This window comes from Lipotes vexillifer, unplaced genomic scaffold (genome assembly GCF_000442215.2).
Source record: "Lipotes vexillifer unplaced genomic scaffold, Lipotes_vexillifer_v1.1 scaffold282, whole genome shotgun sequence".
NCBI lineage: Eukaryota > Metazoa > Chordata > Mammalia > Artiodactyla > Lipotidae > Lipotes > Lipotes vexillifer.
The window spans coordinates 306102-332346 of record NW_006775899.1 but is presented as its reverse complement, the minus strand read 5'-3'; the positions used below and the strand labels follow the sequence as shown (position 1 = coordinate 332346).

General features: G+C 37.0%; 1 protein-coding gene across 1 annotated transcript in view; it reads right to left on the bottom strand.

Moving 5' to 3' along the window:
• KIF21A (kinesin family member 21A) overlaps nucleotides 1–26245 on the bottom strand; it is a 160282-nt gene that overhangs the window by 73738 nt on the left and 60299 nt on the right. Inside the window, exons 2-4 of the mRNA XM_007450237.1 lie at nucleotides 2167–2389; nucleotides 1854–2036; nucleotides 330–479 (exon numbers count right to left, since the gene is read on the bottom strand). Coding sequence (XP_007450299.1) covers nucleotides 330–479; nucleotides 1854–2036; nucleotides 2167–2389 — 556 coding nt within the window. The remainder of the gene's footprint in view (nucleotides 1–329; nucleotides 480–1853; nucleotides 2037–2166; nucleotides 2390–26245) is intronic.

The window sequence follows — 26245 nt, the reverse complement described above, 5'->3', positions numbered from 1 at the left end:
TTCTTTTGATGTTACAATAAATGCACTGACTTTATCATAACTGTTACATTTTTAATAATAAAATCCTGGAAAAAAATCAAGAAGATTTTAACTCCATGTTACACTCAAGGATACAAATTTCATATCATGAGCAGCAGAGCTGACTATTAAATAAAGCCAAACATGCTGTATTTTTTTTCCTGTGGCCATGCCGCGCGGCTTGCGGGATCTTAGTTCCCCAACAAGGGATGGAACCCATGCCCCCTGCAGTGGAAGTGTGGAGCCCTAACCCTTGGACCACTAGGGAATTCCCCAAACACGCTCTATTTTAACTACAACATAAATGTCACCTCGGATTCTGTAATCACTGTACGTGTTGTGACGCCCACGGTATAAATTCCTCCAGCTGAATCTTCATGAATCCTTATATTTGATTTTTTATTTTTTGCATCAATATCACGAGTGGTATCAAATAAGTCAAGAACCTCTTCGTTATACAGCTAACAAAAAGAAATATTATAAGTTTAATGTTAGCAGAAATTGCCTCATGGATGTAATAACACATATTGCATGTTATCTTTCAAACATATCTTAAAAGTTCTTCCAAATACATATATTTCTTCAAAATAAAACATAAAAATGATCACAAATACAAACAAATACCAGATTTCTTTACAAGAGTAAGAACAGTAAAAGACCTAATCACGACTAATGAGTTAAAGACTAGCTAAAATCATCCACTAATCCTTTGCAAGAGATAAATATAAATAGAAGCAAATACTAAAAAATATGTATCAAATGTAAATAAATACTAAGCTTAGGGAAGTTCTTAATAATTTTTACTACTTGAACTAAAAATATTTTTTCTTTTGCCCTACGACCCTTCTTAGTGTACCTAAAAATAAATAGTATTTTTGCAAGGTCAGCAATATAGTTTCTGTATCAATAGAGGCTGACAAGATTGTGCTACCACCTTAGAAGAGGATACATACAACTATTTTTCTATCAATATGCTTAAAGTCACAATGCCTAATAACATTTGGAGGGAGAAGGGGAAGACTGAAGACACTGTTTCTTTCCTTTTTCCATCACTAGTTACCTTTCTTTTGGTAGAAACACATAATTATATTCTTGGTTTTTACTAAATTGGAATGTCCATTAAAACCAGCAGTAAGATAACTGATGTTAATTTGAATTAAGTTTTCTATTTTGTGCTATATAATGCTGAATAAAATGTTTCATCGATTATCAAAATGATTAGCTCTGGTGATCGAGATTACAATTAGACTAGAACACTCTTTGGACCAAGTATACAGAATTATAATGGCACTGTCCACCCAAGTGTAACATTGCTCAAATCCTAGATGTCCTCTTACTGGTATGTCCCTACCACCAGCCTAGACTGCCCTAAATCCATACCTGCCCCAACCTTTGCACATTGCATCAAAAAATGTAGGAATTCCTTGTAGGAATACCAGCTTCTGCCACCAGATTAGTGCTACAGCATCAATCCTATTATTCCTCACAATCTCCCCCTCCCTTTTGGTCTCAGTCACTGTGTTCCCAGTACTTTATGAGCCTGCCTACATTACAACAGTAATTCTCAGATAAAGTAAAAATCTGAAATAAACAATATTAATTGTTTTACTCTGTGGACACTGGTCAAATGTTTATAATCTTAAATGCCAACAAGTAAGGAATACTTATAACCTATTATCTCTTCTTGCTATCGCCTATAACCTAATGCTAATTTAGTCAACATTTACTGAACACTATATGCCAAGCACTAAAATGGAAGTGGGAGTATAAAATCATAGGGCTATTGTTTTAAGAATAAGATTTAAAGGAAACTAATGACACAACTAGACTATTACCTCTAAGAATTGGGCATTCACTTTAAAATCTGGAGGAGGAAGTCCATTTTTAATGGAAGTGTGTTTTTTTTCTTCAATACTCTTGAAAAGGTGTTTAACAGCACGAGAAATAATACCCTGTTCTTCCTCAATGATGTTAACATCAAATCCTGTTCCCATTGTGTATGTTTTGCCAGCTCCAGTCTGAATAAAAGAACAGAGAAAAATGGATGCTTGATCTTAATAACATAATCTCAAGTGACAGAAGTGAAAGTGCAATTGAATTGACACTTCTGAAAAGTTACAGCTTCTATGAAAATAATTTGGTACTTACTTGTCCATAAGCAAAAACTGTAGCATTATATCCTTCAAAACAACCTTCAATTAGTTTTTCTATACACTGAGTGTAGATCTGCTCTTGCTGGGAGTCAATGTCAAACACATAATCAAAAGTGAAAGCTTTATCTTTGCCTAGGAAGACCTGAGGTTCTCCCGGTGTGACAGATGTACAAATATGGCAACCTTCAATCCTTTCTTTGGCAAGCTGTGGTCTTATTCTGTGAGAAAAAAATCAGGAAAAAATAAAATACAATAAGACAAAATAAATGGAAAAAAACTGAAGAAGTAGGATTTTGAAATTCCTAGCAAATCTTTTAAAATCACTAATGTAATCTAGTACTTACTCCTTGAGTTGAAAAGTTTAAATAAGTTAAATTATACTGTCAATTTCAATATGAGTTACTTAATCCCCCCCAAAAAATCATGAACAAGAGTAAAATTAATCTTAAAATTTAATATTTTTGTGGGTGAATACCTTTCCTCAACTCTATAAAAGACTCAGTTAAATAAATTAAACTACCAAAATGCTATTTGTTGTTATCTTTATTTTAGATTTCTTCTCTTTATTTCCAGACAGGATGATATCCAAAAATGAGAAATTAAGTACATGGTATTTATCTTGATACCCTTGACTCACCTTTTTTGAAAACTCTTCACTAATGGTTCCCAAACTTATTTGACCATAACCTTCTGTTAGCTTAACATGTTTAAGCATAATCACACAACATACGATATGAATGAATATATGTATTCATTTGTAAATATATGCATGTACTATATTGATTTGTCATATATTTGACATACACAAAAGCAGAATTGTGAAAATAAAGAAATTAAAAATAAAAACAGGGGTTTCCCTGGTGGCACAGTGGTTGAGAATCTGCCTGCTAATGCAGGGGACACAGGTTCAAGCCCTGGTCTGGGAGGATCCCACATGCCGTGGAGCAACTAGGCCGGTGAGCCACAACTACTGAGCCTGTGCGTCTGGAGCCTGTGCTCCGCAACAAGAGAGGCCACGGTAGTGAGAGGCCCGCGCACCGCGATGAAGAGTGGCCCCCGCTTGCCACAACTAGAGAAAGCCCTTGCACAGAAACGAAGACTCAACACAGCAAAAATAAATTAATTAATTAATAAACTCCTACCCCCAACATCATCTTAAAAAAAAACATTAAAAAAAATAAAAACAAATAAAACTTCTAATATTTTCTCTCCAAAACCACTGAATCATCATTTACATCTCCTAGGGTGTCCTTTGTCCACTTGGAAGACCACAGCACTATACCTGCCCTACACCCAACCCTCATCTACTTCAGATTCTAGGACCTTCGTCTTTTGCCTTATCTTCCTGATTTCAAGGCCTGTTTTTCAAAGAAGGAAAGTAAATATGGTGATATGTTACTAACAGAACAAAGCAAAATCTGGCCCTATTCTACTCACTCCATAAGCAGGACCATCCTAGACTTACAGGTCACTGACTTAACGGTACTTAGGTTTTTTAGAGGTTTCTATTTGCCATGGAGAAGGAGAAGCAGTTTAGGGAAGAAAGTAAAGACAACCAGTAATGGAAAATATAAACCGATACAGAGAGAAAATAGAAAGGATTTTAAAGGGATCTTATTTTCTGAGATACAGAAACAGAGATCTATAGAAGTGGAACAAGTTCATCTATTTGTTAGAGATAAAGCTAAGCCTAAGTCCAGACCACCCGAGTTTTAACCCTTGCCAGTTCTTCAGGGTGGAAGGTCAATGGAAGGATAGGAAAGGCAATACTGAGAAGCGACTGAATTTCTGTAACCCTGGTTACCTTAAACAGCATTCTGTACTAGCAAAGAAGTGTTAAGTAAAGAATATATTTATTTATGCAATTTTCCCTTCTTCTGTGATAATGATGTTTTTCTTCCACAAAGTTCAACTTCATTTATTTGTTTTAATGGAATGCAATAATCAATGTGGAGCTGGCTAGGTACTACGGAAAGAGGGATGAAGTGGCCTTTAGGAGACTTGGATTCTACTACTTCTCTCACTCCACAGATATCATGTGGTCTTCTCTCAGAGCTCCAATTTCCTCACCTATTCACAGGAACTATCATTTCCAAGGTTCCTTTCGGATCTAACGCTGAGAGAAGAACACTATATTACAAAATGGGAAGAAGAAAATAATATTTATATACTGTTATAAAGATAAAATGATATTATAACAAGTAAAACAAATGGGTTTCTTACAAGAAGCTACAACCATGGACTATAAAAACAGCCCATGGTAGTAAGCAGCTTTGGCTTTCTGGCTCCACATTTTCTTGATGAGTGGTCTTTCTCAAAGTTAATATTCCCTTCTTTCCAAACTTCCCTTCTCCTGTCTCACTTCATCCATTCATGGGGATAAAAATCATAAATCCATCCTCCTCAGGAGAGTCACGGGGAGAAAACCAAATCCCTTATCCTCCTTGGAAGAATCACCATCCTGTCTGTTGGCAAGCTAGAAACAAGAGAGTCAACCTCAGTTATTCCCTCTCCCTATTCCATCCACCTAATCTATCTCTAAGAACTATTAATTATCTTGGAAATAGCTCATCATTTTCCTTCTTTCCTCATCAATAACACACTAATGAAGGCACCATTATCTCTTACTTGGATTATTGCAAAAGTCTCATCATCAGTCAGCCTGCATCAAATCTTGCCCCCACCAATCTGTTCCACAGATTGCAATATCAGTGATACTTGTAAAATATGAAGTTGATCACTACCTTGCCTAAAACCCTTTAGTATATCCTTAAATCGCTCTACAATCTCCTCTTGCCATGCTCCATCTTTGCATCAAAGGACTTTAGTTAGTGATGGTGGTGGTGGTGATGGTTTATTTTTAACAAGTTTCACTAACAAAGTGTACTCTCTCTAGCCTCTATGCCTTCATATATGCTTTCTCTTCTCCTGGACACTCTTCCTTCTCAATTCGCAACTCCTTTTCCAGCCTGAACATCTCATGTTTTTGACCTCTGTTTAGATTTCACTCCTTTCAGAAGCTCTCACCTAACTCTTTGCATTCCACCATAAAGTCATATCTGAGCCCAGGCTGTTCTGTCTCCTGAAAGCTACCTCATTTACACCAGGATTCTGCTCTCTCCCTGATTTATAGCTGCACTGTGAAGTTTAATAAATTCCATGTAATAATAAAGAAAAACATAAAAACAACTATCTAAATGAAAAATGACAACTGTTTGAAATCAGTGCCTCATTAATTTTAAGTAAATGATTATAACCATGGGCTACTAAAATACTAAGCTAATTTATTTGGCTATTAAAATACTTTTAATTTCTACATAAAGAATAAGTACTATTTGAATTGCAGATATGACAGCCAATTTTAGAATGCCAATGTCACTCAGAACTTAATCTCCTAACCTCTAAGGAGGAGTGCATTTGAAAGACAGGTGATATGCAATCACACCATCTGCATGGGTGGGGAGACAAAGTGGCTTTAAAAACCAACAAGATGGGTGGAACCCTTTTCTACTGGATGCAGGCAAGGGCAATTTCCCAGCAGGACTAAGAAATTCCCACCTAGGAGGGGATGGTATCTGGCACATGCAGATAATTGGAAGCTGACTACACTTCAAAGTTTAGAGATATATTCACAGTCTCAATTCTCCTTCAAAAATTCAGATTTTAAACTCTCCAAATCCTTAAATTTATACTAAAATCAAGAATTCTCAGATGAAGTCTTAACCCAAGCCAATTAACCTGCTTTGATGATGTAAAGAGTTTGAAATTTACATAGTTACAAACTTCAATTTAAAAACTATAATTTGATGTTATATATAGACAAAATATAACAACCTCTGGGAAAAAGAAGACTAAAACTAAAATCTGACATTTCTTACTTTAAAAATTTAGAAATATCTTCTTAGTATTTTTATATAAAAATAAGACCATTAAACATACTCATCTAATCCCAACACTAAGAAATAATGAGGTTAACATTTCAGTTAACACTAAGAAATAGTAACAAAGCCTTGCAGGCTTTTAAAAATGTGTAATCATACAACTAGATATATTTGAAAGTACTTCTTAAAGAAAAACAATTATGCATAAAACTTATGTCGTAAATATTTAGGATAAGATATTCTAATATTACACAGCAGTATTATATTATAAAAGCCAATAACAATGTGGGTTCTATCTACAATAGTAATTTGCTAATGGAGATGGGTTTTTTTAAAACGTTACAATGGAAATGAATGTAGGTAGGATGAGGCTGTTATGGAAAATAGTGACAGTTCCACTAGATAATGTGCTTTCTTCCTTAGCATAAGGTATGTAACCTTTTATCCTTTGTGGGCCATTGACCAATAGGGTGGGATCTGAAAGGGAAAACCCATGAAGAGTCATACAGAAATAAATGTAATTTGTTATAACTAGTTTGAGAAGGTTGAAGGTTTGAAACAGAATATGATACAAACTGTCAATTATTCAGATTTAAGATAAAAGGACATGAACAAATGTATCCATTTTCTGAATCTTTCCACCAGCAGAAAGCAGCCATTTTGCTTCTGTTCTCACACTCTATTGAAACTGCTTAGACAGAAGGCACCAATGACCTTTTTATTTCCAAATACAATGGACTCTTTTCAGTCTTCATCCTACCTGACACATTTGATCCAACTTGTAGGGGAGGAAAAAACTTCTTCCCTCTATCCTTCTAGATTCTCCTGTTTGGGACCTTGTTAATTAGATTGACAAGGCAGATTAACAAAATAAAAACAAACAGAAGTTTATTAACCAAGCATACACATGGGAATATTCAGGGGTGAGTAAATGAAAGAGTGGTTACAACTTGGATTTATATAGCATCTTAACAAAAAGAAGAAGGACTTTGAGTTTCTAGGACAGCAAATTGTGGGAATATAAATATATGTAGGAACTAATGGAAGATAGGGGCTAATTAAGTAAGGTTTGTTGTGTAGGATACTTTCATGCAGTCTCTGGTAATTAACTTCTGTCCTTCCTGGTAGAGAACAGAGGCAGAATAACTTTATAAAAGCTATGGGCTTTTACGCAAATATCTGCTTCTTTTAATTGCCTTCAGCTCAAAACAATCCTTACGTCAAATTGGTATATTATGGGGTGGCATTTTCTGCTACCCTTCAAATACCGTATTTCTCAGCAGTTGGCTTTTGTGACATTTATTTTGCAGCAGTTGGCTTTTGTGACATTCCTTTTTTTTTTTTTAACTGATTCTGATTTCTGAACTCATCTTTTCCTCTTATACCTCATATACCAAGTTGCCTTAAAATGTCAGTGTTTCCCCCCAAAAATGTCCAGAGTATTTAGCATGGTATCTAAGATTTTCATAATTTGGATTCTGCCTGCAATTCCACTCTCAAATCTAGTTACATTCAGCTACATCAAACCACTGATCAACTTATATTGACCAAACTTATATTGATCAATTGATCAATTTCTTGATCAACTTATATACTTTCATTCACCATGCCAATGTACATGGTTCTCTCTGCTTGGAATGCTGGACTTCCACTTCTCACATAGAAACTTCATTGTAATTCTTCAAGACCTAGCTCAAATATCTGTACATTTATAAAGCTGTCCCTTCCACCCCCCAACTTGAATTAATCTATGAAATTTGTACAAGATTTTAGAATAATAGATATCAAATTGAATTCTTATTGATCACTAGTAAATGAATTGAGGACTGAGAATATATCTTATTCAATCATAAAAGTAATTCAACAAATGTTACTGACTGACTCCTATAAACTGCTCTAGTTAAAGGGGAGTAACAATCCAATACTGGGCATGTGATTATCACAATAATCTAACTTTTGCCCCATCACTCTACTTTGTTACTAGAAACTTGATCCTGAGCAACCATTTAACAATTTTATGTCTTAATTTTCTACTCTATAAAATGAATATAGGAGCCTGGATTTAATATTCCTTAAGTTCTTTAGAACTTCAAACTCTATTTTAATTATTCCCTTAGGAAAAGCAAAACCCTGACTTAAAAGAGGTATTAATAAACAACCTTTTTCTTCTGTCACACCTTATATCCACCATTAGTTTCACCACTCATCCACATTTCCTTATAGTTCCTATTATTCTCTCCAGTTTTTATAGCAAATGCTACTGTGGCCATGGGGACAAGGAACTTCCTTTATGAAAACATTATTATGGCTCTTTGCAGTGGCAGTATCTAGTGAAGACTAGAGGAGAGTCTGAGACTAAGACCAGTAAGTTTCCTTAAACTGGGCCCTGTTATCTGTTCTCTGCCTTCATAATAACCATAACTGGATTTAGTAACTGAGTATATCAAATAAGCTACGAGGACTAGTTGCAAGATGTCCTGGAGAAGACAGAAAAATAAGATAAGTATATCTGGGGGAAAAGGGCTTCCTTTTCAGCTAGAATTTAAGTCATGATACAGTAAAACTATATTTAAGGTCTAATTCTGCCACATATTATTGGAAGAAGCATCCCACAATGAGACCTGAGCATCCCTGTACATCCTTGCTGAGTATGCCAAGAATGCAAAACCCTGCCTACTCTTTTCATGGATCATTTCTCAAGGTTGCATTTGCAGCAAGCAACCTTTAGGGATAATGTCTTCCACCTGACCAAGAGCTGGGTTGCTTCAGCAAAGCAATGGAAACAGTGAATAAACAATAAAAACAATGAATCCCCAAGTCCAGTGTTTCTTTTTTTTTCTTCCAGTTTCATTGAGATATAATTGACATACAGCACCGTATAGAAGTTTAAGCTGTACAGTATAATGATTTGACTTACATACATCATGAAATGATAACCACAATAGTTCGGTGAACTTCCATCATCTCATATAGATACTAAAGATATATCAATAGATATTAAGGAAATAAAAAATATATATTTTTCCATGTGATGAGAAGGTTGGTGTTTCTTGATATGCCACTGCACATGAAACAGTGAAAGACTAGCTTGTTAACTTGTAAATAGGGTAAAATCTCAAGACTCTGCACAGGTCTTAACACATACTGTGACCTTTGGCAAGTCACTCTCTTACTCTGTTTCCTTATCTATCAAATGGTAACGGTCACTACATCCACATCACAGCATCTTGAATAAATCAGATAATGTGTGGCAATGAAAGCCAACAGAGGTATAAAGTGTTGTCGTTGTTGTTGCTGTTGCTGTTATACCACCACTTGAAAATTCTCCAAGTCGGTTCCTTCATAACACACGTTAGTATCTTAAATCCTTCTGGGCCTTCCAGCAGGTTAAATAATCATGATTTACTCTTTGTCTTTCCAAACTATTGTCATATCTTTCAAAATACCCTTTGGGTATGCTGAGTCTTTAGAACAATTAAATGTAAAATTGTTATGTCAGAAATAGAAGTATAATACAACACTGAACATTACCTAGATATATGTGTACATATACATAGAAATATATATACACATTGCTATGCAGAGATAATCAAGCTGAATAATGTTGTACCTCCATTTGCAATGAAAAGTCATAATCCCAAAGTTAACCCTTTTATAGTAATAAATAATCAAGCCTCATTACCCTGCTATTCATATCAGCACAGAGTACAATAGAAGCCAAAATGGGAATTTTTATTCTTTCAACAATTTTATCGTTTTTACTACCTCCATATAGCCAGTAAGGAAATTTCATTCAGAATGGAAAAGAACCTGAGTTAACAGGTTCTTTTATTTTTATTTTATTTTTTTGCGGTATGCGGGCTTCTCACTGTTGTGGCCTCTCCCGTTGCGGAGCACAGGCTCCGGACGCGCAGGCTCAGCGGCCATGGCTCACGGGCCCAGCCGCTCCGCGACATGTGGGATCTTCCCAGACTGGGGCACGAACCCGCGTCCCCTGCATCGGCAGGCGGACTCTCAACCACTGCACCACCAGGGAAGCCCAACAGGTTCTTTTAAAAAGCAGAATTAAATTGTTATGGCATATTTTGTCCTCATACTATACTAAATTTGATTAAACGCTAGTGACGAGAATTTTGACTAATAACTAATCAATGACTTGTAGTTACTGAAGTGATATTGCTTTAAGGAAAATAAATAAATGCATATAAATACAATTTATAACCTCCCAGGACTTGTGCAGACACCCATAATTTTTTTTAATTAGAAAAGTAGCACTAATATCATTCATTAACCTAAGTACAAAGATTCATGCAATCGAACCTATATTTCTAATTTAAACACATGCAGTTTTGTTTGTTTTTCCAGAATTTTTCATATACCCTCATCTCTCCTATCTCTCTGTTTCCTGTTTTATTAAAAGCATCACAAGACATAGCCTTTCTTTTGCTAGTGGATTGATCAATTTATTTTTATTTTTCCCTACAAACAAAAAAAGAATAAGACACAAAATATCTTCCTTTTTGCAGTTGGTCATTGCTAATCTCTTGCCCTGTTAGAACACTGCTGTCCTTAATCTACAATTTCATAAACATGACAAAATTTTCCATTACCTAAATGTCTTTGTAAACTGTCTCTTCTTTTTTTGCTTGAGTTATTCTGACCTCATCCCCACATGATTGTGGTAGTTTTCTAGTTTACTCAATAATCTGACCTGATTCCCACTTTGTGTGGCTCTTTCACCTACAGCTATCTGTAACTAGCACACTTGGCACCTTGTTAACACCTTTGTTCTTCTTACAGGACACCAATAAATCTGTTCCCTGAACAGATCTTTTGCCTTTCTTTATCTCATTTGTCAGTAGATGACCGTTATACTGGACAATACATATTAGTATTCAACTTGATAACTTAAAGTTAATTATATCGTACTAATTTCCTCCCTTCCATTTCTTAAAAGTTAGGGCACTTTGTCACCACAAATAAGTGGCTGAAATTTCTATCCCTTGTTTGATTCTCTCCTAGTTCATTCCAGTTAGTAGACACACATTAAGAATCTGCACTACTTTAACTCTCTAACTTCTATTCTAGAAGAGAAATCCTGACATGCTAGAGCAACTTGCTAGACCATTTGTGGCCTTGCTGAATTATTTTCCTAAAAGATCAGGCACTGCATAAATAATATGTAACACAAGTCCACAAAAAGAAATTCCCCTAAGTGGATCTTTAATTACAATGATGGTTGATGGGAAGAAACATATTTCTTCAAAACATTCAAGAAACAGAACTAGCTGCTGGACAATCATCAACAGGAAGACACTGGAACTCACAAAAAACGATACCCCACATCCAAAAACAAAGGAGAAGCCACAATGAGATGCTAGGAGGGGTGCAATCACAGTAAAATTAAATCCCATAACTGCTGGGTGGGTGACCAACAGACTGGAGAACACTTATACCACAGTAGTTCACCCACTGGAGTGAAGGTTCTGAGCCCCATGTCAGGCTTCCCAACCGGGGGTCCGGCAACAGGAGGAGGAATTCCTAGAGAATCAGAGTTTGAAGGCTAGTGGGATTTGATTGCAGGACTTCGACAGGACTGGGGCAAACAGAGACTCCATCCTTGGAGGGCACACACAAAGTAGTGTGTGCATTGGGACCTAGGGGAAGGAGCAGTGACCCCAGGGGAGACTTAACCAGACCTACCTGCTAGTGTTGGAGGGTATCCTGCGGGGGGTGGGGGGCGGGCGAGCAGTGGGAGGGGTGGCTGTGGCTCTCCATGTGGAAAAGGACACTGTCAGCAGAAGTTCTGGGAAGTACTCTTTGGCGTGAGCCCTCCCAGAGTCTGCCATTAGTCCCACCAAAGAGCCCAAGTAGGCTCCAGTGTTGGGTTTCCTCAGGCCAAACAACCAACAGGGAGGGAACCCAGCCCCACCCATCAGCAGTCAAGCAGATTAAAATTTTACTGAGCTCTGCCCACCAGAGCAACAGTCAGTTCTACCCGCCATCACATCCTCCCATCAGGAAACTTGCACAAGCCTCTTAGAGAGCCTCATCCATCAGACGGCAGAGAGCAGAAGTAAGAACTGCAATTCTGCAGCCTGTGGGGAAAAAAAAAACATATTCACAGAAAGATAGACAAGATGAAAAGGCAGAGGGCTATGTACCAGATGAAGGAACAAGATAAAACTCCAGAAAACAACTAAATGAAGTGGAGATAGGCAACCTTCCACAAAAAGAATTCAGAATAATGATAGTGAAGATGATCCAGGACTTCGGAAAAACAATGGAGGCAAAGATCAAGAAGATGCAAGAAATGTTTAACAAAGACCTAGAAGAATTAAAGGACAAACAAACAGAGATGAACAATATTATAACTGAAATGAAAACTATACTAGAAGGAAACAATAGCAGAATAACTGAGGCAGAAGAACGGATAAGTGACCTGGAAGACAGAATGGTGGAATTCACTGCCATGGAACAGAATAAAGAAAAAAGAATGAAAAGAAATGAAGACAGGCTAAGAGACCTCTGGCACAACATTAAAGGCAAAAACATTTGCTTTATACGGGTCCCAGAAGGAGAAGAGAGAGAGAAAGGATCCGAGAAAAGATATGAAGAGATTATAGTCGAAAACTTCCCTAACATGGGAAAGGAAATAGCCACCCAAGTCCAGGAAGCGGAGAGAGCCCCATACAGGATAAACCCAAGGAGAAACATGCCGAGACACATAGTAATCAAACTGGCAAAAATTAAAGACAGAAAAAGTATTAAAAGCAGCAAGGGAAAAAGGACAAAAAATATACAAGGGAACTCCCATAAGGTTAATAACTGATTTCTCAGCAAAAACTCTACAAGCCAGAAGGGACTGGCATGATATACTTAAAGTGAGGAAAGGGAAGAACCTAAAACCAAGATTACTCTACCCGGCATCTCATTCAGATTTGACGGAGAAAGCAAAAGCTTTACAGACAAGCAAAGGCTAAGAGAAGTCAGCACCACAAAACCAGCTCTACAACAAATGCTAAAGGAACTTCTCTAACTGGGAAACACAAGAGAAGAAACAAACCTACCAAAACAAACCCAAAACAATTTAGAAAATGGTCATAGGAACATACATATACAAAATTACCTTAAACATGAATGGATTAAATGCTCCAACCAAAAGACACAGGCTTGCTGAATGGATACAAAAACAAGACCCATATACATGCTGTCTACAAGAGACCAACTTCAGACTAGGGACACATACAGACTTAAGGTGAGGGCATGGGAAAAAATATTCCATGCAAAAGGAAATCAAAAGAAAGCTGGAGTAGCAATACTCATATCAGATAAAATAGACTTTAAAATAAAGAATGCTACAAGAGACAAGGAAGGACACTACATAATGATCAAGGGATCAATACAAGAAGAAGATATAACAATTATAAATGTATATGCACCCAACATAGGAGCACCTCAATACATAAGGCAACTGCTAACAGCTATAAAAGAGGAAATCGACAGTAACACAATAATAGTGGGGGACTTTAGCACCACCCTTACACCAATGGACAGATCATCCAAAATGAAAATAAATAAGGAAACAGAAGTTTTAAATGACACAATAGACCAGATAGATTTAATTGATATTTATAGGACATTCCATCCCAAAACAGATTACACTTTCTTCTCAAGTGCTCATGGAACATTCTCCAAGATAGATCACTACTTGGGTCACAAATCAAGCCTCACTAAATTTAAGAAAATTGAAATCATATCACGCATCTTTTCTGACCACAACGCTATGAGATTAGAAATCAATTACAGGGAGAAAAACATAAAAAACACAAACACATGAGGCTAAACAATACGTTACTATATAACCAAGAGATCACTGAAGAAATCAAAGAGGAAATCAAAAAATACCTAGAGACAAATGACAATGAAAACATGATGATTCAAAACCTATGGGATGCAGGAAAGGAGTTCTAAGAGGGAAGTTTATAGCTATACAAGCCTACCTAAGAAACAAGAAAAATCTCAAATAAACAATCTAACCCTACACCTAAAGGAACTAGAGAAAGAAGAACAAGCAAAAAACAACGTTAGCAGAAGGAAAAAAATCATAAAGATCAGAGCAGAAATCAATGAAATAGAAACAAAGAAAACAATAGCAAAGATCAATAAAACTAAAAGCTGGTTCTTTGAGAAGATAAACAAAATTGATAAACCATTAGCCAGACTCATCAAGAAAAAGAGGGAGAGGACTCAAATCAATAAAATTAGAAATGAAAAAGGAGAAGTTGCAACAGACACTGCAGAAATACAAAGCATCCTAAAAGACTACTACAAGCAACTCTATGCCAATAAAATGGACAACCTGGAAGAAATGCACAAATTCTTAGAAAGGTATAACTTTCCAAGACTGAGCCAGGAAAAATAGAAAATATGAACAGACCAATCACAAGGAATGAAATTGAAACTGTGATTAAAAATCTTCCAACAAAGAAAAGTCCAGGAGAGATGGCTTCACAGGTGAATTCTATCAAACATTTAGAGAAGAGCTAACACCCATCCTTCTCAAACTCTTCCAAAAAATTGCAGAGGAAGGAACACTCCCAAACACATTCTATGAGGCCACCATCACCCTGATACCAAAACCAGACAAAGATACTACAAAATAAGAAAATTACAGACCAATATCCCTGATGAATATAGATGCAAAACTTCTCAACAAAATACTAGCAAACAGAATCCAACAGCACATTAAAAGGATCATACACCGTGATCAAGTGGGATTTATCCCAGGGATGCAAGGATTCCTCAGTATATGCAAATCAATCAATGTGACATACCATATTAACAAATTGAAGAATAAAAACCATATGATCATCTCAATAGATGCAGAAAAAGCTTTTGACAAAATTCAACACCAATTTATGATAAAAAACTCTCCAGAAAGTGGGTATAGACAGAACCTACCTCAGCATAATAAAGGCCATATATGACAAACCCACAGCAAACATCTTCTCAATGGTTAAAAACTGAAAGCATTTCCACTAAGATCAGGAACATGACAAGGATATCCACTCTCACCACTATTATTCAACACAGTTTTGGAAGTCCTAGCCTTGGCAATCAAGAGAAGAAAAAGAAATAAAAGAAATACAAATTGAAAAAGAAGAAGTAAAACTGTCACTGTTTGCAGATGACATGATACTATACATAAACAATCCTAAAGATGTCACCAGAAAACTACTAGAGCTAATCAATAAATCTGGTAAAGTTGCATGATACAAAATTAATGCACAGAAATCTCTTGCATTCCTATACACTAATGATGAATAATATGAAAGAGAAATTAAGGAAACACTCCCATTTACCACTGCAACAAAAAGAATAAAATACCTAGGAACAAACCTACCTAGGCAGACAAAAGACCTTGTATGCAGAAAACTATAAGACACTGATGAAAGAAATTAAAGACGATACCAACAGATGGAGAGATATACCATGTTCTTGGATTGGAAGAATCAACATTGTGAAAATGACTATACTACCCAAAGGAATCTACAGATTCAATGCAATCCCTATCAAATTACCACTGGCATTTTTTACAGAACTAGAACAAAAAGTCTTAAGATTTGTATGGAGACACATAAGAACCCGAATAGCGAAAGCAGTCTTGAGGGAAAAAATCGGAGCTGGAGGAATCAGACTCCCTGACTTCAGACTATACTACAAAGCTACCGTAATCAAGACAATATGGTAGTGGCACAAAAACAGAAACATAGATCAATGGAACAAGATAGAAAGCCCAGAGATAAAACTATGCACCTATGGTCAACTAATCTATGACAAAGGAGGCAAGGATATACAATGGAGAAAAGACAGTCTCTTCAATAAGTGGCACTGGGAAAACTGGACAGCTACATGTAAAAGAATGAAATTAGAACACTCCCCAACACCATACACAAAAATAAACTCAAAATGGCTTGGAGACCTAAATGTAAGACTGGACACTATAAAACTCTTAGAGGAAAACAGAGGAAGAACACTCTTTGACATAAATCACAGCAACATCTTTTTTGATCCACCTCCTAGAGTAATGGAAATAAAAACAAAAATTAACAAATGGGACCTAATGAAACTTAAAAGCTTTTGCGCAGCAAAGGAAACCATAAACAAGATGAAAAGACAACTCTCAGAATGGGAGAAGATATTTGCAAACGAATCAACAAAGGATTAATATCCAAAATATATAAACAGCTCATGCAGCTCAATATTAAAAAATAAACAACCCAATCCAAAAATGGGAAGAAGACCTAAATAGACATTTCTCCAGAGAAGACATACAGATGGCCAAGAAGCACATAAAAGCTGATCAACATCACTAATTATTAGGGAAATGCAAAATCAAAACTACAAAAAGGTATATCACCTCACACCAGTTAGAATGGGCATCATCAGAAAATCTAAAAACAACAGACGCTGGAGAGGGTGTGGAGAATAAAGGAACCCTCTTGCACTGTTGGTGGGAATGTAAATTGATACACCCACTATGGAGAACAGCATGGAGGTTCCTTAAAAAACTAAAAATAGAATTACCATATGATCCAGCAATCACACTACTGGGCATATACCCAGAGAAAAACATAATTCAAAAAGACACATGCACCCCAATGTTCATTGCAGCACTATTTACAATACCCAGGTCTTCGAAGCAACCTACATGCCCATCGACAGATGAATGGATAAAGAAGATGTGGTACATATATACAATGGAATATTACTCAGCCATAAAAAGGGATGAAATTGGGTCATTTGTCTAGACGTGGATGGATCTAGAGACTGTCGTACAAAGTGAAGTAAGTCAGAAAGAGGAAAACAAATATCATATATTAACGCATATATGTGGAACCTAGAAAAATGGTACAGATCAACCGGTTTGCAGGGCAGAAGTTGAGACACAGATGTAGAGAACAAACGCATGGACATCAAGAGGGGAAAGCTGCGGGGGGGTGGTGATGGTGGTGTGATGAATTGGGCGATTGGGATTGACATGTATACACTGATGTGTATAAAATTGAAGACTAATAAGATCCTGCTGTATTAAAAAAAAAAAAAGAAAGAAAGACACCTCAGTAATTCCACTGAAGAGAGTAAGTATGTAAAAAGCCTAAGAACAATAAAGAACAGCAGTGTGTACCAGGGACCAGTAAATATACATTTCTGTGAATAATAGAGATGGTGAGAAGAACTTTACTTTTTAATCCATTAATGATAAATCAGTTTTTTTAATTACTCAGAAATCTTATCCTCACCTGTGTAATTAGCTATGTGTTCTACTGCCTCATCTCCCTGTGGTCCACCTTACTCAAGATTTTTCTTATTCAGGAACAGCAAAAGATATGCTTAGACACATCTATTTTCAATTAAAATGCTTAAAGTACAGTGCATATAGCTAATATTTGAGACTGTGATTCTTACACTAAGCTACTCAGTCTCTGGCTTGCAAACCAGTTGGAAGAGCAAAGATTTATCTCCCTCAAGTGCAGTACAGCATTGGCTAATTAGGGAGAAAAAGTGGGGGGAAATAGGATGATGAGACATTGTGCCATCTTCCTCTGAATTTAACTCCCAAGTATACATTTTTATCCCCATGTTTCAACTAAGGATACTGCATGTTGAGAGAAGCTCTCTCTTAAGTGACAAAACTAGTATCTTTCACAGGGTTTGAGTATCAGATGTTCAGAGAACTACATTGAAATAGTGCACATCAGCTAACAAAATAAAGGAAAAAGTAGCCAATTTCTGGATTTAGAGAAAAGTCTAATCCTCTGGATCCTATAATTAATCCTTTTAGAAACTCTGGGGCTTTCTTCTTTGGCAGCTCTCCCAGAAATATAAAATCTTCTACTCCAAAAAGCTAAGGGAATAAGGAAAGGGGGTACTTTAAATGATGACATGTTCCACCTGCCTAATGTCCAAAGTGCTCATAAAATTTCTGTTGTTGCTGGTGACTGTATGTGGTAGCATATCTATAATCCTAGGCCATCAGAAAACTTAATTGAGTCAACAAATCCTTGTGGAGTACCTACTATATGTCAAATAGTGTATAAAGCAAGGACTTTAAAGACAAAACCAAAAAACTTGAAGAGGGTAGCCAAGGGAGAGGAAAAATAAAAGAGCTAGAAGAAAATTAAATATGTGCTCAATTGAATATTATATACAAAGGAGAAATGGAATAAAGATTAGCCAGAGGATAATGCATAGGTACAGGAAAAGCTTCAACAGGAAATTATACTTGACCTAGATTTTGAATGGCGATTAGAAGTTTCCAGGCTGAGAAGGGAGAAAAGGTCAGTCCAGGCAAAACAAAGACAAAGATACTTAAAGTATATTTGTTCCTTTTTGTAACACAGTCTTTTGGAGTAGAAGCACGAGGATAATGAGTTACTAGAATTTAGGAATATTTTATTAATGTTGTGACACCACCTAAGTAGGCCTCCCAACTAAGACATTATCCTCTAAATGAACACCCTAGTCTTGCAGGATGAAAGATGCCACAAGCCATTTTAGAGATCTCTGCCAAACACTTTTTAGTTTTCCCCTCCAGATGTATTCTTCACTCATCTTCACCTTACCCTGTGCCCTAGGAGACTAACCGTCATGAGCTACAACAATGGGTTTCCTTGCTCTCAGCTTCCAGTAGGACTCACGAGTAGGACATGGTAGGGTAGGAGAGGAATGAGGTCAGGGTATTAATTCTCCTGGTTCCTTCCCTGCCAGGTCCTGGTGTGGGCTGCATCCCTCTAACAAAGGCCATACCTCCGATCAGGACACCACAACAATAGGTGTCCCCCTACTATTGCTAACATCAGAGTACTGCCTCATCCTTTGTAGCTTCCCTTCATGCTGCCCATCCTCTACAACACTCTCCCCAATCATCTTGTCTGAATGTATCATCTGTTTCCTGCCAATATCCCAACCAAATAAGGATTAATCTCAGAAAAGGGCAACAACCCTTTTTTAGCACTACCACTGTCACCAATCCCTTTCACTCCGATTCCTGATATAAATATTGACCTAAAACAGAGAGCTTCCAAGGTCCCTACAATTCTCCAGCCCTTCACAAGCAAGTCATTAACCCATTCTCTTTCCTGAGAAGAGCTGGATTTTGGGATATAAGTAATGGATGTTACTGTTAACTGTGTAATAGGTAATAGCAAAGTTTAAAAAGCGTCATCTCTCTTGGTCAATAGAATTAGTATTTTTAATACTTACAATTTACAAGATTTAATTAACACTTCAGTTTTGTTTTTAAAACTTGGAGGAATGGTGGAAGAAGAAGCAAGAGGGGAAGAGTAAGGAGAGAAAAACCATCTCAGAATGAGAGTATTGTGATAACGAGATGATATTTCAACTCTGAGATCAATAGGTTTCTAATACCATCTATTTTTCTTATTATACTCCATCCTAGTTATATACAGAATTTTCAAAAATATTCCTATAAAGTTTTTTTCAAGATGAAACTATTTGTGTTCTTGAGGAAAAGGGGAGGTCTCTTTCTATGCTTAATAATTACTATATGTTTATTAAACTATCTCATCATGAGAAAAACTGGTATTATGACTTTATATAATGACAGTAGTACATCCTTTATCCCAAGTGTATATTACTTGTGTTTATAATCATTCTTTGGAAGGGAAAAAGACTTGTCATTTCAGCTCTGCTTCTTAGAAGTGGAAATAATATTTTATAAGTATGATACTGTGTAGATGAAGATTCTGATTATAAACAAACGAACATACATTACTGATAACCAATTTTTACCCTGAAGAAAAAATAATTATCTACCATAAACACTAAAATTAGTCATAATTCTGTCATCTCTCAAGAAATCCAAAGTAAAGGTCAAAACCAAGGTAAGGAAAACCTATTTTTCTAAAGAAAGTGTGGTATAGAGTTTTAAGATGATCTGCAATGATCCACACCCATATTTAATTTTTGCCCCTTAACTGTGATAGAACCTGTAAATATGATGGGGTATCACTTCCAATTCTGTTACTAACCAGTTGATTTAGAGTTAACCAAAGAGAGATCACCCTGGGTGGCCCTGACCTAATCAGGCAGGTGCACCTTTAAAAGAAGATGAAGCATCAGAGAGACAAGCTCCTGCTGGACTGCAATAAAAGGGCTAATAATCATGTCTCGAATGGCCTAAAGAAATGGATGTCTTTAGGAGATGAAAGCAATCCCCTAACAACAGTTAGCAAGAAATGGAGACCTCAGTCACAAAATCACAAGGATCTGAACTCTGCCACCAACCTGAATGAGCTTAGCGGAAGCCAGTGAGAACTACGTGTGAAGTATAGCCCTGACTGACACCTTGATTACAACCTTATGAAATCTGAGCAGATAATTCAGCTAAGCTGTGCCTGAACTCTTGATCCATAGAAACTGAGATATAATAAATGTGTGCTATTAAAGTCACTAAATCTCTGAAAATTTTTTATAAAGCAATAGAAAACTAATACAGGAGGATACCTTATTACTCTTTATTATGCTGAATCCTACTATTTTAAGACCATAATGATTAAAACTACTGTTTACGCTAATTCTGAACACAGAATAGTCAGACGGGTGACATGTGTAATACTGCAATGACAGTAATAAATAAGTAAGAGAAGCTCAATATAACAATAGGCTGTACCTTATAGCAGGCTGAATAATGGTCCCAAATTCCTGGAATCTTACATTGTAAAAGACACTCTACAGATATGATTAAATTAAGAATTTTGAGATTATCTCGGATTATCCAGGTGGCCCAGTGTCATCACCAGTGTCCTTATAAGAGGCAGGAAGAGGGAGATTGGCTAGAGCAGAGGAATGTCAAAATGATACAATATGAGAAAGTCATTGCTGGCTTTGAATATGGAATAAAGGGCCAAAAGCCAAAGACTGCAAGCAACTTCTAGAAGCTAGGAAAGTCAAAGAAAGGGATTCTCCCCTAGAACTTCCCGAAGGAATGTAGTCCTACCAAACCATTTTAGGACTTCTGACCTCCAGAACTATATACTACATTTGTGGGTTATTTTAAGCCACTAAATTTATAATTAATTTGTTACAGCAGCAACATGAAACTAATTAACTTCATATTAACAATCTGTTCCTAAAAACATAGGTCAGTTAGGACGACCATAAAATTTTACTGTCCAAACCAGGATACTTTTGAAAGGGAAAGTAGTACTATTAACCACCATACTAGGACAACAGTCATAAATTAGGACAGTCCTAGGAAAACTGAGACATATAATCAGCCTACTCCAAGGCACACTCATAGTAGAGAATTCAGTCAAATTATAGAGGTGTACATTTCAGCTTAAAATAAGGAAAAAGCTTTTTAAAAATTAATCCATCAATAAACAGATGGATTGCCTTAGGAGGTAAGGAGGTATGCACATTAGCTACTGACAACAGATAGGTAGTACAAGTCCTCAAACCTGGTTGCATGGGAGAATCACCTGATATGTTTCAATGTGTTTATTTCTTTTGTTTTGTTATATTGTTAATTCCTATTGCCAGGTCCCACCCCAGACCTATTGAATCAGAATTTCCAGATGTGGGGCCCAGAACTTAAATGTTTAATTAGTTCTCCAAGTGATTCTAACACAGTGTCAGCCCAGCAGCAAATTTTGGAAGCAGTGGTGAGCAATGATATTTTTACTTTATTTTAGTAATGGACCCTCCTACTCTAGGGTCCTCATACACACACACAGTCAATACTTCTACTACCTGCTTTCCTCCCAAACACAATCTTAGTCCTGAAGCCCAATATGCAAAAAATATAAAAACAAAATCATTCCTACTGGAGGTATCCCAGGGATTCCTTGCCACTAGGCTTTCCACACACAGCAGCCCCTAAGGCTTCTCCATGAAATCCAGGGCTCCTCTGAGAACAGGCCTATAAAAACCAAGTGTCCACATTATTAGAGGCAGGGACCTTCAAGATGTCCATAGTTTGTTTTAAATACTCAGAGATGCAGCTGTCTTTTAAAATTATGTATTTGGAGTTTGTCTCTAATATATTAAGTTTGGGCTTTGTCATTCAATTTTGGAATAAATTACCTTTCTTTGGTTTTCAGCTCCTCTGTCTGAGCGTACTTCAAATTGGGGTGTGGTGGAGGGTGAAGAACCTATTTTTCATCACTCTCTTTAAAGCATGGCAGATTCAGCTTCTTATTTATTTGTATGATTTTATTTTAGGAAATGGATTTTGGGGTTCATAAAAGAAGTTTGAAAACCATCGTTGTAGAGGAAATTCCTGTATATGGTGAGAGATGAACTAGATGATCTTAAAGTTCCCTTCAGTGTCAGCTCTAAAATTCTAAAAACTTCATATTGTGAGAATTCTAAGAACAATTATAGGTAATCTGGTTGCCAATAAAATAAAAGCATTAATCATGTTTGTGAGGGCAAGGCTGCCCATATCTCTTAACTTCCAAGGACACTCTGTATTTAATAAAATAGATTGTACTCCAATGGGACATTTTTAACAGATTCAGCAGCCTTGGATTTTTAAAATTATTTTCATACTATATCAATGAATTGAAAGTATCTTCCCAAAATTCATATGTTGAAGCCCTAATCCCCAGTGTGATGGTATTTGGAGGTGGGGCCTTTGGAAAGGTAATTATATTTTGATAAGGTCATGACTCTGGGGCTCCCATCATGGGATTAATGACCTTAATAAGAAGAGGAAAAGAGACGAGATCTTTCCCTCTCTTACTCTCTCCCCACCATGTGAACACAGAGAGAAGATGGTCATTTGCAAGCCAGGAAGTGGATCCTCAACATGAACTGAATCTGCCAGTACCCTGATCTTGGACTACCCAGGCTTCAAAATTGAGTAATTTGTACTACAGCCACCCAGTCTATTGTATTTTGTTATAACAGCCTAAGCTGACTAACACACTGGACTCCCCCTATGACACAATTCTAATATCTCATACTATCATGTTTGCTAAATGCTATGAGGCAGGACTGACCATGAAAGAGTCTCACTCAAATAGAATTTTTAAACTAATTTTAGAAGTCCCCCCCCCACCGAAAACAAATAGGTAACAAATACTTTTCTAAACACACACACATAGTCACACACACAGACAGACACACCCCATACAATACCAGGTAGAATGAAATTACCTCTCAATAAAATTGATGTTGGTGTGCCCGAGGGAGGAGGTGAGCCCAGGGTCTTCCTACTCCTCCATCTTGATCCACCTCCTCCAAAGCACATGTTTCTTTGGTTGATTCATTTATACATTTAATTTCAATTAAATCAATAAAATTAATCTTCCAATAGTTAAATTCCATACACTTGCTTCACTTTTTACAGATTGTTTGTTTTTAGAAAGCCAGCTGAATATCATTTATGGATATCATTTTATTTCATGAAGTATCAGGAATGGAACATGCAAATAGCATTTCCCAAACAATTCTCACCAGTTTAATTTGGTCTATTACCAATTTTTTTTCCAATGGAAAAAAATTTGAGAGTACATAAAATAAGAAGGAATTGAAAACACCCCTGGCAGGTGGGCAAGAGGAGGTATCTAAGGAAGCTGGCTGTCTTGCAGACATTTTAGCCCATGAATATAATAGATAAATATCAGAGAACAAAGTATCTTTGATAAATGCATAGAATGTACTTTCTCCTCTTCTTGAATTGAAGGTCAGAGAAAATAGATAAATCTCATACATTAGCTAATAGAGACACGGCATAAAGAGTTAAGGAATCACACAGAATAAAGTCAAATCTTAATTAAGCTTAAGTAATCTCATACATTAGCATGTATACCAAAAGAGTTAGTACAATCTACATTTGCACATTCTGAAAAAAACAATCTGAGTGTTAGGAATTGAATAAAAATGTCATTAGAGATTTGTGAACCACAGTGAACTCTCTAATCTATTAGCTTTCCCTTTCTGACAGAAGTCTAACTGTAAGTAGATTATGAAAGTTCCTGCTTTATCAACAAAATGATGTCCCAAGTATCAGATATTTTAAGCTAACTATAAGAATTAGAGGTTTCCAGAGAATAGAAATAAATTGTCCTAGAGTTGAGTCAACTTAACAAATAATATATTGTGTAGGTTACTTTTGATACCTCTATATGTAAGACACCATGCTAGGCACTGAAGGAGAAATAAAATGAATAAACATCTAGTTTCCAACACCTAGGAATTTTTTATTTAAATGAAGAAAATGAGGCAAATACAAAAATAAGTGTAATTCAACATAATATATTATACTATTAAATAGTGTAAAAGAGGCTTAGAGCAAAACTCAAACTTTAATGTATATATGAATTACATGGGGGGTTTATAAAAATACAGATTCTGATGTTTAGAGTGTGGGTGACAGCTGTGAATCTGCATTTCTAATAAGCTATACATCATGCTGATGCAGCACTCTTGAGTCAAAGCTTTATGGTAAAACAGGTGAAAGGTATCACCCCAAGTTAGAAAAGGCAAAAAAGTATAATCATGACAGGAAGGGAGAAGATGACATTTCATAGGATTCCTGAATAGCTAGGATTTTGAGGAAAAAGAAATTAAATGTATAAATGAAACACAGCTACTTACAGAGCAACTATCTCTGAGAATGACCTTAACACTAGCAGAAAAAAAGATGTTCCACAGCTAAAGATAAAAAGAGGGAGCCACAAGAAGGGTAGGAGGGGCAGATGCACAGCTAAGTCAAAGCCCACACTCCCAGGTCAGTGATCCACAAGCAGGAGAAATGTCACAACTGTGCAGGTCCTCCCTGGGTAGCAAGAGGTCCAAGATCCACATCAGTCTCCCCAGCCCATGTATACTGCACTAGGAAGATGAGTCCCCAGAAATTCTGACTTTAAAAACCTGAAGGAGAGCGAGGAAGGCAGTAGGAAACTGAGACTCCACTCTTAAAGGGTGTGTACAAAATCTCACACACTCCAAGTCCCAACACTGGGGCAGCAGTTTGAAAGGTGTCTGGGTCAGACCCACGTGCCTATCTTGGAGGGCCTCCCAGAGAGTCAGGAGGCAACTGGGACTCCCCTGAGGGAATGAAACACTGGTGGCAACCATTTTTATGAACTCATTCTATTGTGCTGACATCAGAGCTGACAAGCACCATTTTAGATTCCTCCCTCAGGCCTACTACCACCAGCCTGGTCTGCCCCACACACCAGCACACACTCACCAGTTGCATGATGCTAGGGCTTACAATCAGCTGTGTCAGGGGGCCTATCCCACCTACCAGTGGGCCCACAGCAATCACATGACACCAGGTCTCACAGCCAGCCATGCCAGGGGCCTACCTCAACCATCAGGATGACCTCATCACACTCAAGCAGCCAGGCCTCCGTCAGCCACACCAGGGGGCTTCCCTGCCCAACAGCGCATCCACAGCAGTAGAAGAGCACTGGGTGTTCTACTCACAGCAAGCTGCCCAGGAGGCCTGATTCAGCCACTAGTGCACAGGCAGAAACTGCATGAGGCAGGGACTCACAGCCAAACAAACTAGGGCCCAGACCCACCTACTAGGAATCCACAGTAGTTGGGCCTACCATAACCAAAGGGTGCATGCTGCTCACACAGAAGACACCCCTGGAGCACCAACCTCTGGTGGCAAGAAGGGAGCATGCTGCTGGGCCTCATGAGACATCTCATGTATAATGCCACTTCTCCTAGCTCAGGAAACATAACCAACCTACCTAATACATAGAAAAAAACCCCACAGAGATTAGAAATAAATGAGAAGGCTAAGGAATATGTTACAAATGAAGGAGCAAGACAATACCTCAGAAAAAGAACTAAACAAAATGGAGATAAGCAAGTTCAAGATAATGATCATAAAGATGATCACTGAACTATGGAGAAGAATAGATGGACAAAGTGAAAACTTCAACAAAGAATTAGAAAATATTTTAAAAAATCAATCAGAGCTGAAGAATACAATAACTGAAATGAAAAACGGGAAACAACAGTAGATTACATGACCGTGGCATACCAAATGGCTTCCAAATTGGTCAACTTATTTAAATTCTTTGCCTGTTTCCGAGAAAATCACTGGATCAAGAATGTCATTAAGTGTGGTTATGCTAGAGGTTCCTTACTAAATCTATTATGTTGCACATTGAAAATACGACTTAATGTAGGGAA